A 14,880-nucleotide genomic window follows, 5' to 3' on the forward strand; every position below is an offset into this window, starting at 1 on the left:
TTCGATGGTGGAGTTCTCACTTGCTCTCTTATCGTGCAACAATAACGCCCCAGGGTTAGACAGAATCAAATTCAACTTGCTGAAGAATCTGCCTGACACTGCAAAAAGGCGCCTGTTGAATTTATTTAACAAGTTTCTTGAGGGTAACATTGTCCCTTATGAATGGAGGCAAGTGAAGGTCATCGCCATCCAAAAACCAGGAAAACCAGCCTCCGACCACAACTCGTATCGGCCGATTGCAATGCTGTCCTGTATTCGGAAGTTGTTCGAGAAAATGATCATGTTTCGCCTCGACAATTGGGTTGAAGCAAATGGCTTACTGTCAGATACACAATTTGGCTTCCGCAAAGGCAAAGGGACGAACGATTGCCTTGCGTTGCTTTCTACAGAAATCCAAATGGCATATGCTAACAGAGAGCAGATGGCATCAGTCTTCTTGGATATTAAGGGGGCTTTTGACTCAGTTTCTATCAACATTCTGTCAGAGAAGCTGCACCAGCATGGTCTTTCACCAATTTTAAATAACTTTTTGCTAAACCTGTTGTCTGAAAAGCACATGCACTTTTCGCATGGCGATTTAACAACATCGCGATTTAGCTACATGGGTCTTCCCCAGGGCTCATGTCTAAGTCCCCTGCTCTACAATTTTTACGTGAATGACATTGACGATTGTCTTGCCAATTCATGCACCCTAAGGCAACTTGCAGACGACGGGGTGGTCTCTGTTACAGGGCCCAAAGCTGCCGACTTGCAAGGACCATTACAAAATACCTTGGACAATTTGTCTGCTTGGGCTCTTCAGCTGGGTATTGAGTTCTCCACGGAGAAAACTGAGTTGGTTGTTTTTTCTAGGAAGCGTGAGCCGGCGCAACTCCAGCTCCTATTAATGGGTGCAACGATCAACCAGGTTGTCACATTTAAATATCTCGGGGTCTGGTTCGACTCTAAAGGTACCTGGGGATGTCACATTAGGTATCTGAAACAGAAATGCCAACAAAGGATCAATTTTCTCCGAACAATAACTGGAACATGGTGGGGTGCTCACCCAGGAGACCTGATCAGGTTGTACCAAACAACGATATTGTCGGTGATGGAGTACGGGTGTTTCTGTTTCCGCTCCGCTGCGAACATACACTTCATCAAACTGGAGAGAATCCAGTACCGTTGCTTGCGCATTGCCTTGGGTTGCATGCACTCGACCCATACGATGAGTCTCGAAGTGCTGGCGGGCGTTCTTCCGCTAAAAAATCGATTTTGGGAACTCTCATATCGATTGCTCATCAGATGCGACATTCTGAACCCGTTGGTGATTGAAAACTTCGAGAGGCTCGTCGAGCTTAATTCTCAAACCCGATTTATGGCCTTGTACTTCGACTACATGGCACAGAGCATTAATCCTTCTTCATATACTCCCAGCCGTGTTCGTTTCCTAGATACTTCTGATTCTACTGTATTCTTCGACACATCCATGAAGGAAGAGATTCGTGGAATCCCGGACCATATACGCCCGCAGGTGATCCCCAATATATTTTATAATAAATTCCGAGAAGTCGACTGTGACAAAATGTTCTACACTGACGGATCAAATCTCGATGGGTCCACTGGCTTCGGTATCTTCAACAATACTATCACCGCTTCATTCAAGCTCAATGATCCCGCTTCAGTTTACGTCGCAGAGTTAGCTGCAATTCAGTACACCCTTGGGATCATCGACACTCTGCCCACAGATCACTACTTCATCGTTTCGGGCAGCCTCAGCTCTATCGAGGCTCTTCGTGCGGTGAAGCCAAAAAAGCAATTACCGTATTTTCTGGGGAAGATACAGGAGTCCTTGTGTACGTTATCTGAAAAATCTTATCAGATTACCTTTGTTTGGGTCCCCTCTCATTGTTCTATCCCGGGCAATGAAAAGGCCGACTCATTAGCAAAGGCGGGCGCATTAAATGGTGACATATACGAAAGACCAGTCTGCTTCAATGAATTTTTTAGTATTTGTCGTCAGAGGACGCTCAACAGTTGGCAAACCTCGTGAAGCAATGGGGAACTTGGACGATGGCTACATTCGATTATCCCAAAGGTATCAACGAAGCCTTGGTTCGGGGGGATGGATGTGGGTCGGGATTTTATTCGCGTAATGTCCCGACTTATGTCCAATCACTACACCATGGATGCGCATTTGCGGCGTATTGGGCTTGCGGAGAGTAGTCTGTGCGCTTGTGACGAGGGCTATCACGACATCGAACACGTTGTCTGGGTATGCGCCGGGTATTGTGACGCCAGGTCTCAGTTAAAGGAATCCCTTCGGGCCCGAGGTAGACCACCCAATGTACCAGTCCGAGATATGCTGGCAACTCGTGATTTCCCCTATATGTCCCTTATTTATACCTTCATAAAAACGATAAATATCCCAATTTAGCCCCTCTCTTTTATTTCTCGTTTTTAGAGTTTCCTCCTGCCTTGTGGAACCGATCAGCTCCAGAGTGCCACTATGTAACCGCCATCGCCCTTACCACTACGCCTGCATAGAAGGAAACTGAAGCGAGAGCGACTCGAGGTCCGATGACTTTTGAAGGATTCCCCGCGGGTCCGAAGAATACCATCCGCCAATCCGGTACTCGACGACTTACTATACTGAGGCGCAAATTTGATTCGCTGATCCCCCTCCCCCCCCCCCCCCCGCCGTTCGAGCGAAAGTTGCAAGTTTTGCTCTTCTTTCCCTGTCTCTCCCCTGTCCTTGATACAACTGCTGCTACACTGATGCGGAAATAAGCCACCCTTTGAATATCTTGACCAAGCATAAGTTTTAGTTAAAAAATTCAAATTAGTATTCTGTATTCCTAGTTTTAAGATAGCTATAATTTTTACTCTTTATTGAAACTCTTGTCCTCCATCTTGTAAATAGAATTGAATCCCTAGTTTTAAGATTTCTGTGAAATTTCTCATAAATATTTGTTCCCCCCTTTTGTGTACTAAACTATATTGTTAGCTTTAAGATAACCGTAAAATATTTCGTAAAATACTATAACTCCCCCTCTTGTATATCAAAGTGAATCCCTTGTTTTAAATTTTTTCATAAAAAAATCTTTTGGCCCTCTTTTGTATATTGAATCTTATTTCTAGTCTTAAGATAGCTGTAAACTTTCTTTTCCTTTGTAAAAAAAAAATATTTCAACATTGTAACCTCCTAGTTTTAAGATATCCAAATGTAAAAACAAAAGCATTTGGCACCGCCAAGCTAACGCATTTGTGCCTATCAAATAAACGAAATGAATAAAAAAAAAAAAAGATGTTGATACCGATTTAAGAGCACTCCAATCACTGAAAGCCGAGTTATCCGCGAAAGAGTGTGATATCCCGACTAATGAGATGAATAAGGGCTCGTCTACCCTAGTTCTCGAGATATTTTAACTTTTGTTTTAACAACACAATTATTTTGTTTTATTACGACCTTTTCATAAGTTATTCGCGTTTCTCCATCAAGAATAATAGGTTTTTAAAAAGGCCCATAAACTTTCCTGCAACTTTTTCTTTGACATCAAGGCGATATTGTAAATCTTTTGAAAGTTACATGAAAGCAACCAAAATATGATTCAACTATATAGTTTAATCATCAGACCCTATGGTTAAATAATATTTTAATTACCTTCATGTAGCTTTCAAATGGTTTACAATATCGCCTTGATGTCAAAGAAAAAGTTGTAGGAAAGTTTATGGGCCTTTTGAAAAACCTATTATTGTTGATGGAGAAACGCGAATAACTTATGAAAAGGTCGTAATAAAACAAAATAATTGTGTTGTTAAAACAAAAGTTAAAATATCTCGAGAAATACTACATTTCAGAAAATTTTTGTTAAGAGCATTTCGATTTAAAAAGGTGTTTAAAATCATATTCAAAAAGAAAATTGTATTTTTGACTGCAAATAGTATGAATTATAAAAATATGTCAAAAGTTGTTGTTAAGCAAACTTTTTTATTAAAAGCTTCTCCATGCTCCAAATACACTAAAAATTTGCTTTTACGTCTTTAAAACGATAAACATTAGATTTTTGGCATTTTAATATGGGGTAACGCGAATAACTTTTGAAAAGAGCATAATTACAGGAATTAATTGTTTTTGATAGAGCAAAATTCCAAATATCTCGAAAACTATCGGATTTTGGAAGATTTTTGTTAAATACATTTTGAGTTTAAATGATTCTTAGAATTATATTCTGTGATAAAATTACAATTTTGTATGTCAATTAGTATGAAATTTTAAAACATGTATGAAGTTATTGTTAGAAAAACTTTTTTACCGATAAGTTCTCCATCATGCAATTACCTTCAAAAAGTTTCTTTTCTCTTTAGGTTTCCGTAGACAAAATAGAAAAAATTTAAAAAATGGGTTTTTTCGCAATTTAAATTTTTAACATAAATTTTTAAGAAATGACACAACATTTTTTTCAGCATATATATTTTTTTTTTTTGATAGAAGTATTTATACCCTGTAACTCGTTCTCAGATAGTTTTGCTGTATAAAATAGCCACACACACCGATACAATAATAATAACGAAATGAATCAATAAATAAACAAAGAAAAACTAACTAACCCTAACAATTTCTTCCGCAATTTATCAATAATATTCATCACAAAAATCTAATCGACCGGATGTCCTCATCGGTGAACTGTTTGACTGTGTTGGGTCTGATAATACTGACAGCATACGCGAAGCGAGAGGTTGTCAGCCATTGTCACTATTCGGTTATGGGTTGAACCCTAAATCCAATCCGAAAACAAGATCGGTAACAACTCGATATTCCTAAAATTCTGCAAGTGACATTGACAATTTTCAATCTTCCAACTTGCAGGGGAACGGTTGTCGGCATTATTTTGTTCGTTTTTTTCCTCGACTGTCCAGAAATGCCTCGTGTTCTTACGGTACCAGTACTACACGCTTGTGTTGGGGTTTCAATCCAAATACATTCATACAATTATCCCACTCATTCATTCACAATCACTGGCCTACTCGATCATTCACATTCCGATAAGCACTTCGAATTAACCCCAAAACAACGTTATCTTATCATTCACACATGCACTCATTCACTCTGTTCGATTCCACACTCATACATTCACTCATACAATACCGCTTAACACGTCATCATTTCTCCCACTCACAGACATTCCGGACAAAAGTTTGTATATTCGTCCCTTTTCGCCTCAAAACGCTTCTTACATTGGAAAAGAAACGTTTGAGAGGGACCAAAGAATGTCTTTCGCATAATTTAAAAATCTCGAAATGATTCCCGCTGGAATCAAACGAACCATCCCAGGTTTAACCACAAACCCAAAATTATGCGAAATAAAATTTTATTATTTGATTCGAAATCGAAGACTCGGTATCGTTTTACCCCATTCGCTCTTCCACTCACACTACTCTGATCCAAATCGGGCTACACCTGCATGATGCAGAGCATTGATGCGAACATCGGGGAAACTGTCAAAATTGATGATGATATTTTCATCCATCTGAATGGATGAATGAATCATCCTCAAAATATAAATAAAAACAAAACAGTTCGCGAAATCGGTTCGCAAACTGTTTTTATTATTCCGTTTACGGTCGGTCCCGGAGTAGTGGAACCACTCACGCGAACGAAGTGTCCCCGGCGAAGAGGGGAAAGGTGGTTTTTTTATATAGTGACCCAAATAAGGAGAAATTTTATATAATTTAGTGCACCCGTAGGTGCGAGTGTTCCCCACAGAAAGGGGTTTTTGAAAAATTTTATGTTGCCGAACACGGCAGAAGAATGATGTGTATGCATCCGGCCGTGAAAAGACGGTACGATAGGTTCGTTTTGTTTCTTCCAAACACTGGTACTGGTTTGGTAAGAAAGTTTTGTTTACCGTAACCGTCTCGACCGCCGGAGCAAAGCAGATTAGTGGATAATTTGGTTACCTCACTGCGCGAGTGAGGCGCAAAAGAATTTTTTTGTTTTTGTTTGCCGAACACGGCGGGTAGTATATTTAGATGCGCCCGGTGCCCGGGAGAGCGGCACGGTATAAGATTAGTGTTTTTAGTGGAGTATTCCACCCTACCGTAGTCGTCACCGGGGCCGGAGCATATATTTCGTGCGAGTGTTTGTTTACCACACTGCGTGAGTGTGGCTCTGGAAAATTGCAAGAAGGTGTTGAAGAACCTTCTCGCGGCAGAGTTGGTCTTCCACAATAAAAATAGAGAAGACGGAGAAATGTTTATTGTTTTTTTTTTATTTCGGACCAAAGTCCGTGTTGTTGCCGTAGGGAACCGACGGCTGCTTTTGGAAAACTCCCAAGTGAGTAATCCATATAAAAGCATACCGTCAGTCCACAAACGGCACGGAAAAGTTTTTTTATGCTGGTTTAAGGAGATTTGCTGGCCAAACTCCGAGATTTTTACCTGCTAAATCCTCCAGCTCGTAGGAGGATACACCTTTTTTTGAGACAATTTTTCCGGTAAGTATTGTGGTCCAAGTTTAGCATTGTAAGACTCGAGTGCATTCGACAACTTCATGTTTCGACGGTATACCATTTGTCCTGTTTCAAAAGGTTTGGAGAACTTTCGATGACGCAAGTTGTACTGATGTCGAATGCCCTCGCTTGCCTTTGCCAAATTTTTGACCACAATCTCCAGGATTTTGTCTATCTGTTGGTGTCTTGTTTCTAGGTCACCCTCACCGGAAATGCTGCTGAAGTCATCGGCAGATGCCATTTCACACCCGTGTATAATGAAATGAGGACTAAACCCAGTGGAGGAATGAACGGTAGTATTTAGGATGCGCTCCACATCGGTGATGTGGACATCCCAGTTGCGCTGCTCGGTTCGAGCATATGCCCGGATTGCGGTGTTTATCAAGCGATTTGTTCGCTCCACTGGGTTAGCCTGCGAATGATAGCGGGAGTTCAGCCAATGTTTGACGTTGGTTTCTTTTATGAATTGACTGAACTCCTTCGAGGTGAAAGTGGAGGCATTGTCGCTTAGCAGAATTTCCGGGCTACCATGGCGATTGAACCACTGTTCGCGTAGTATCGTACAGAGTGATGTACTAGCGATTTTGCGAACGGGGGTTAACATGACGTACTTGCTGAAGACGTCGAGGACGACAAGCAAGTGTTGATTGCCACGTTTGCTTTTTGGAAGAGGACCAATATAGTCCACAGAAACCATTCGCCATGGTGCATTAGTCGCACGCGACTGACCCATTTCGGGCTGGACTGGGACGAAAGGAGCTTTGATTTCCTTGCACGTCCCACATTCTCGAATAAACTTTCGTACTTCCGATCCCATACGAGGCCAGTAATATCGCAACTGCACTTCGTAGATCGTTTTATCGTATCCCACGTGAAGCAAATTTTCGTGGGTACGTTGGATCAAATCTTGACGGAACTCGGGTGCTGGGACGAGTTTCCAACTGAACCGCGGGTCGCACGGAACAACTTTTGAGTTGACATACTTGAAAAGTTGATCATTTTCTACTTTGAAGTCGGCATAGTCGTCAGGATTTTGGATAACTTTTGACTTCATGGAACAGTACCAGTCTGAGGTGGACAAAGCTGAAACGGCTGCTACGGCCCGGGATAACGCATCAGGAACGACATTGTCCTTGCCTTTCCGGTGCTCAATAGACATGTCGTAGAGTTGTAATTCTAAACTCCAACGACTCAAACGTGAACTGGTTTTCCATTTAGTCTTCAATATCCATGTAATCGCTGACGAATCAGTGACCAGTCGAAAATGATAACCTTCCAAGTAACCTCGAAAGTGTTCAACCGCCATTATCACCGCCAGACCTTCCTTTTCAGTTGCATGATAGTTCCTTTGGGGAGTGGTCAGTTTGTGCGAAAAGTAAGCAACTACTTTCTCACCCTCGGGATACTCCTGCACCAGAACAGCAGCGACTGCTACGTCACTAGCGTCTGTCTGAAGAATGAATTCTTTGGAGAAGTCTGGTGGGACTAAAACTGGAGGAGTGACTAGAAGTTCCTTAATTTTAAGGAATGCGAGTTCTGCCTCGGAGTTCCAAACTAAGCTCTTGGTTTTTGTTTTGAGCAGATCGGTCAAGGGAGCTGTGACCTCACTGAACCGATCAATGAAACGGCGGTAATAACCGCACATACCGAGGAAACGACGAAGTTTCGTCACGGTAACCGGTCTCTCGTAGTCGAGAATCGGTTGAATTTTGTCAGGATTGACCTTGAGTCCGTCCCGATTCAACAAATAACCAAGAAACTTAAGTTCGGGGACTCCAAAACGGGATTTTTCCAAATTGATGGTTAGGTTGGCTCTTGCTAGACAATCGGCCACTGCTTTGAGCAACTGTATGTGATGCTCGAACGTGTCGCTTACCACGATGATGTCATCTAGGTAGACGAAAACGTAAGGTTCCCATTTACCTCGTCCTAGAACCTGGTCCATCAGTCGCGCCAGAGTAGCGGGGCTGTTGACGAGACCAAATGGTAGACGAGTAAATTGGAACATACCCCTGCCGGGAACACTGAAAGCGGTATATTTGCGACTATCCTTGGCCAGGGGTACCTGGAGAAAGGCCTCCTTCAAGTCTATAGTAGACAGGTACTTCGCCTTGGGTAAGCCGCCCAATATTCGCCCAGGGTGGGGCAGAGGGTATGCATCTCGTACAGTACGCTCATTGATAGGCCTAGCGTCTAGACAAAGGCGAATTGAGTCGTCTGGTTTCGTGACCGCCACAATATTAAGCGACCAATCTGAATCAGACTCCTCGATAATTCCCATAGACCGCCATCGGTCAACTTCTTCCCAGACCTTTGACAGTTTCTTTGGGCTCATGTGATAAGGATATCGGCAAACGGGTGCCGCACCTTGGAATTCATCTTTGATGACAATCCTGTGCTCTGTGAATGAGGTTGGGCTTAGCTTTCCGGGCTCTACTGCCTGGAAACACTTCTTTACTTCTTCTACGCGCGCTAAATGTTCCGAAGTGAGTATCGACTCGCGCGGTACTTCATCTTCTTCATCGTCTTCTGATTCCTGACCTGAGTTCAACAGAGCACAGTTTTGTATCTCAGGAGAAATCCCAAAGGCGCGCCAAAAGTCCATACCTAGAATGGAATTGACGGTCAGATGCTCTACTACAAGAGTGCATAGGACCTTTGTCAAATTTTGAAAAGTATACGGGAGATACGCTTGTCCAATGATTGGTAAGGATTGACCATTTGCAGAACGTAGTTCGAATGGTCGTTCCAACCTTTTCAAGGGACTTTTCGAAAACTTTCGGTATAGCTTTTTAGTTATAATTGTGGCGTTACTACCACTGTCGAGCAAGGCTTTGAAGGATTTGCCGTACACAGCGACAATTGCAAATGGACGGTTATCGAACGGGTCGTCAAGGACGATGGTTTCGACAGACAACGAATTATCATAGTCCTCATCACCAGCCGGTCGAAAACTGTCGTAAATCTGGGGATGGATTGTTAGTTGTTCTTTGGAGCGCTGCTTTACTGCCAACTGCGACTTCAGTTGGTTCTGATCCCGTTTTTTAGGCAGTAAGGGCAACGAGAAACATCAAAACCTTTAAACGCACACACGATGCAGAACACCCGCTTTGGTTTCCGACATCCCTCATGTTCGTGTCCTTTGTCTCCACAATTGTAGCAGACGCCGAGCACGGGAGGACGATGCTTTTCCACCAAATACTCCAGACACATTATAGGTTTCTGCGGTGGTTCTGTAGGTTTTTGATTGTTTCCCTCGAGATTCTTGCCATCCTGATTCCCTTGCTGTTTCTTTTTCTGGTTGTCAGGAGGCTTGTTTGAATCAAGACCTGCCGGTTTGGCATTCTTGCTCCAAAACGTTTTGGATTTTGCGTTGCCGTTATTCTGTCCACCTCCCTTTTGGTTTTGATTATTTTGTTTTTGTTTGTTTTGTGGTGGATTATCAGAATAAGCAGCAACTTCCCGAGAAGAACCGAAAACTTTCTGATAAATCGGCGTCTTGGAGGCGTCGATCGATTTACCAAGACTCATCAATTCTGAGAGCGTGTTCACTGGCCTGAGGATAAGCATTTGTTTATAGTCGGCTTTCAGGTTCCGCTTACCAGATTACCTTGGTTTGGGTCCCGTCACATTGTTCTATTGCGGGCAATGAGAAGGCGGACTCTTTAGCCAAGGTGGGTGCATTAGAAGGCGACACTTACGAAAGACCAATTTGCTTCAACGAATTTTTCAGTATCTCTCGTCAGAGGACGCTCGATAGTTGGCAAACTTCATGGCACCTGGGACGGTGGCTACATTCTATTATCCCGAAGGTATCAACGAATGCTTGGGTTAAGGGCTTGGATGTGAACCGGGACTTTATTCGTACGATGTCAAGGCTCATGTCCAACCATTACTCGTTTGATGCGCATCTCCGTCGTATACTGCCGCTAGAAGCATAATTGTCCCATGTGTATAGGGATTCCCATAGCACATGGGACAGTTATGCTTCTAGCGGCGGTATAGGGCTTGCTGACAGTAATCACTGTGTTTGTGAGAACAGCTATCACGACATCGATCATGTTGTTTGGCTGTGCGCAGAGTACCGTGTTGCCAGGTCCCAACTAATAGATTCCCTTCGGGCCCGAGGTAGATCACCCTATGTGCCAGTCCGGAACGTCCTGGCAAGCCCTGACCACCCCTATATTTTTCTTATCTACATCTTTTTGAAAACTATTGATGTCCAAGTTTTTTTTTTTTTAACGGGCTGATAGGACTGCAGCTTATAGCTTGAGGGATCTCGGTCCGTCCCGCGAGACAAAATTTGCAAAATCGGAAGGATTAGCGACTGTCCGCCAAATAAACACCGGTCCTCGGGAGGAGGACTAAATTTTGCGCCTGTTTGTCTCGAAGTGTGTAACGTCAAGTTCTCTATTTTGTCTGATCCAATGTATCCTGCTCCTAACAACGCGTGCTAAGTCGTCAGCGATGCAATTAAAACTTCGCATTGATTCCGCTTCTATTTTCTTCCTGATCTCCTCATGGGTCCCCTAGGTCAGAAGCGGATCAATCGAATACAAACTATTTGGCGCAAGTTCAGAGCGTGTAACGTCGTGTCATCTAGTCTGTCATCCTATGGAACATCATCCTACCATCGCCTTGGGGTCAACGTCATATTGGCAAATTTCGCATTGAATCCGCTTCTGTTTCTTCCTAATCTCCTTTTTGTCTCCTAGGTCCGAAGCAGATCAATCGACTATTAATTGAAACGGTAAACATACTAGCAGTATTAGTCCTTATTCGCGAATACTTTTCCTTCAACTGTGCTGTTTCTTCTCTATCTTATAACATAACTCGATTATCCCTGTTCTAGTCAATATACATATTCATTACATTATGGGCCAGGCAAACCGTTAATTTTTCTATTATTATTATCCTGAGTAGCTATACTAGTGAAGGTATTATAGGATTTCGTTAAAAAGAATCTCTGCCAATAAAGGCGTAAGCAATATTTATCCACATAAAGTTTGCTCGAAACGAATGTCTGCCTGGTTCGACTCGAACAGACCACACCGACCCGAAAGGGTTGCTTATCATTTCTGAGAGCCGGTGTGCTTGATCGAGTTTAATAATCATAAGAACAAATCCTGAATAATTAACTATCTCTTTGGTGCCAGTCCTGCACTCCTTTCCTGAGCTAGCCTCATACTCACGATCAAAAGAGTCGACAACTAGTAGGCTCTACATGTCCCCCACCCAATCGAATTGATCAACTTGCAAGTAGGAGCACATATCTACCAACCAGCCAAGAAGACTTCCGAATCAATGAGAATGGACCATGCCAGTCGAAGGCCACAGGCCCAGCGCCATCTCGTACAGTGTCATTGTCATTTCTCAACCCACCCTCTAGCAGACGTTCATCCGCCCATCTAGACTCTGTCAATATGAGAACCTGCAAAGCCCAACTGTTCATATGTGCTAGTCCGTTTAGATTTTGGTTTGCTGAAATGAAACAAGAAAAGCAAAATAATTGTGATTAGTGTCGTAGTTATAATAAATTAGTAAACGATTTCTCCTCTGTTGTCCGTTCCCTTGTTCGTAGTCCTCCCTCCTGTTCCTGATCTGTTTGGGCCACTGGCTTTCCGTTTCCTTGGCCGTCACGCTCGAACCGCACCAATCCGTTCATATCATGGCAGGAGAAACAATTGAAAAGACAAAACAAAACAAAATGAAAATAAATGGACATCTGCTATCTGTGCCTAAATTGATGTTGCTTCTCAGTTTTGCACGACCCAGGGGGGACTTGGCCTTGATCCCAATGCTCTGTCACCGATGTTACGTGATATTCGTTATGGAATATTCTTTGTTTGGGGGCCATTCATAAACACTGTTGTACTTTTTTATCCCTGATCCGCTGACACGTCTAAAATTCATTTTTAGTTTTTATCTCGTTACGTGACGCTCTTCCCCTATTGTCAATATCCATCATCATTTATGAATGGTCCCCTGGTGATATATTTAGAGCAGACAATCCAATGAAAAATGGATTGACAGGATTTTAGTGCGCTCTTGGCGCCTTGTGTCACATCTTCATGTTTGTTATACATATTAAGAATACCAAAGCATGCGATGTGATGACCGGAAGATTAGAGAAGCAACTCCTCCCCTTCCCCCCCAAAAACTATTGATGTCCAAGTTTAATACATAAAATAATAAAGTATAAATAAATATATAAAGTGGATATAAAGTGGGACGAAAACTTCAACAACGACGTGAACGATGCAGCGATGAAGTTTTATAATATTATCCGGATTCGAATTCCTCTAAACGAGCAATACGATGAAAGCTATCTCTACTTAAAGTTCATTCGTTTTTTATGTACTCCTAGTGTGTAATGTGATTGACTTATTACAGCTATGTTTGAAGCAGTGTAGCACCTACTACAGAGAAGTGTATTTTCAAAAACAAGAATGCCATTAGTGGCTTGATAGTGCCACAAAAATACCGTTCGAGAAGATTTGGAGACTTGAAAATTCCGCGTGGAACTCGTAATTTCTTTAAGACAAGAAGTGCCCACATGTTCCATTGGTCCAAAACAAGCAACAATTGGGCATTCGGCATTTACCTCCCAAAAAGTCAAACAACCTACCATCCAATCAGACATGTTAATATCTCTCAGAATTAGTTCTGCTTATTGTTAACTCTCGTTACAATACTCAACGAAACCGGCACCGAAAATGTCTCAATCAAATCAGACGTCACTCGTTCCGTTATCTGCCTCAACTTCCCATTGCCTTCTCCGCAAACCAGCCGTTCCAGTCGTCCGTTCGGGCAGGTGACGACGGTGCTGGCGAAAATCTTCCCCTTGATACTCTCGTAAAACTCTATCTCCGTCTGCAACAGGTACGGTATCTCCTGTGGCAGATAGTCCAGCAAACGGGCTCGCACGCTCTGCACGATCAGTTCCTCCGGGGTTTGGTCAGTGTTTTCCTCGGGCAAATGTTCCCACGTTCCAGGCATCGCATGTGAGTAGACGAAATTCATCACTTCCTTCAATCCATCACCAGTGATAGCAGACACCATGAAGATTTCCGTGAAATGAGGCCATCCTTCTTCGCCCGCTGATTTGTTCTTAACTTCCGGTTGCTTCTCGTCACTCTTTCTTTTTTTGATGTGATAGTTTTTAATAGTCTCCAACTGGTTGTTGGTGATATTCCTGACAATGTCCAGCAGCACTCGTTTAGACTTGAGTGTATCAATTTTGTTTAGAATGAGGAAACTAGGAATGTGCATGTGACTTTTCAGCACTTCCAGCAGAATAGGGTTGAGAGAATTTCTCGTCCAACTGTTAGACACGTCGTGTACCACCCCGATCAATTGCGAACTATGTAAAGCCTGCCGACAGGCCGTAATAAAATTGGCCCCAATCTGGTGCTTCTTCATTTCTCGCTCCCCCACCAGCCCCGGGGTGTCGAACAGAACCAACTGTGAGTTGGCACGGTTCTGAATCGCCCGGGCAGTTTTTCGTGTGGTGTGCACTTTCATCGATGTTGGACAAACCTGGAAGATTCGATTAAATCAGCTTTTCGGGTTCAGTAGCAGCAACAGGAACTTACCCGTTGGTCAATTAGATGATTAATAAGTGTACTTTTTCCTGCATTCGGTACTCCTATGATTGCAACTTTGATCAGTTTCTCCGATTTCGAGTGACTGGTGGAAATTTTATCTGTGGAGGAATCCTTCCTATCGGAGACGTTTTCCGATGCCTTTGCGCTGAAATATTTGCACCACTGGAGTGAGCAACGAGCCGGAAACATTCGACGGATTAGCACTGGCATCATTTTGTTTTATATATTGATTATTTTCAGATTAGCTTAAAACTTTTCCACGTATAAAAATTTCCATCGTTTTACAGACTGTTTTCAACTTTTGTTGTTATGTCACAAGTCGCGTGCTGGTGAAATGTCAATTTTCCAGCGTTGCCAGTTTGCATTTTTCGATGTTGGTGGACCGAAGGGGTATTAATCGATAACGTACCAGATCTTGTGTTGATGCCGCGATTGGCAAACGTCAATAATTATTATTCTCTGTGATTATTCACGTGTAATAATTTTAATGATACACATAATGATTTAACACTTAATCGCATGGTACTAATTTGTCATATGTAATCGTATCAGGTTCATTCAGAAAGTCGGGTTGACCTACTCCCAAATATCAATAGAGTTCATTAATTTAGAAAAAATGTCGCAGTTTTCATATGTGTTGATAGCGGGTGTCCTAAAGAGTACATCCATATCGTTTTCAAACCTTAATTATTATTTTTTGATATGTAATTTAAAAAAAAAAACAAATTAAATTCGACTAACAAACTGTCCTACTAAATAACGTATTTGCAAACATGTTCGTT

General features: G+C 42.5%; 1 protein-coding gene across 1 annotated transcript; it reads right to left on the minus strand.

Annotated features, from left to right (window-relative positions):
- Positions 1-13,114: 13,114 nt before the first annotated feature.
- Positions 13,115-14,419, minus strand: LOC131692121 (GTPase Era, mitochondrial). Its single transcript, XM_058978989.1, has 2 exons — positions 14,087-14,419; positions 13,115-14,030 (listed from the first exon to the last, which is right to left on the minus strand). The coding sequence occupies exons 1-2, from the start codon at positions 14,309-14,311 to the stop codon at positions 13,152-13,154; spliced, it is 1,104 nt and encodes a 367-aa protein (XP_058834972.1). The 5' UTR covers positions 14,312-14,419; the 3' UTR covers positions 13,115-13,151.
- Between the last annotated feature and the right edge of the window lie 461 nt (positions 14,420-14,880).

The sequence above is a fragment of the Topomyia yanbarensis genome, chromosome 3 (assembly GCF_030247195.1).
Source record: "Topomyia yanbarensis strain Yona2022 chromosome 3, ASM3024719v1, whole genome shotgun sequence".
NCBI classification, from domain to species: Eukaryota; Metazoa; Arthropoda; class Insecta; order Diptera; family Culicidae; genus Topomyia; species Topomyia yanbarensis.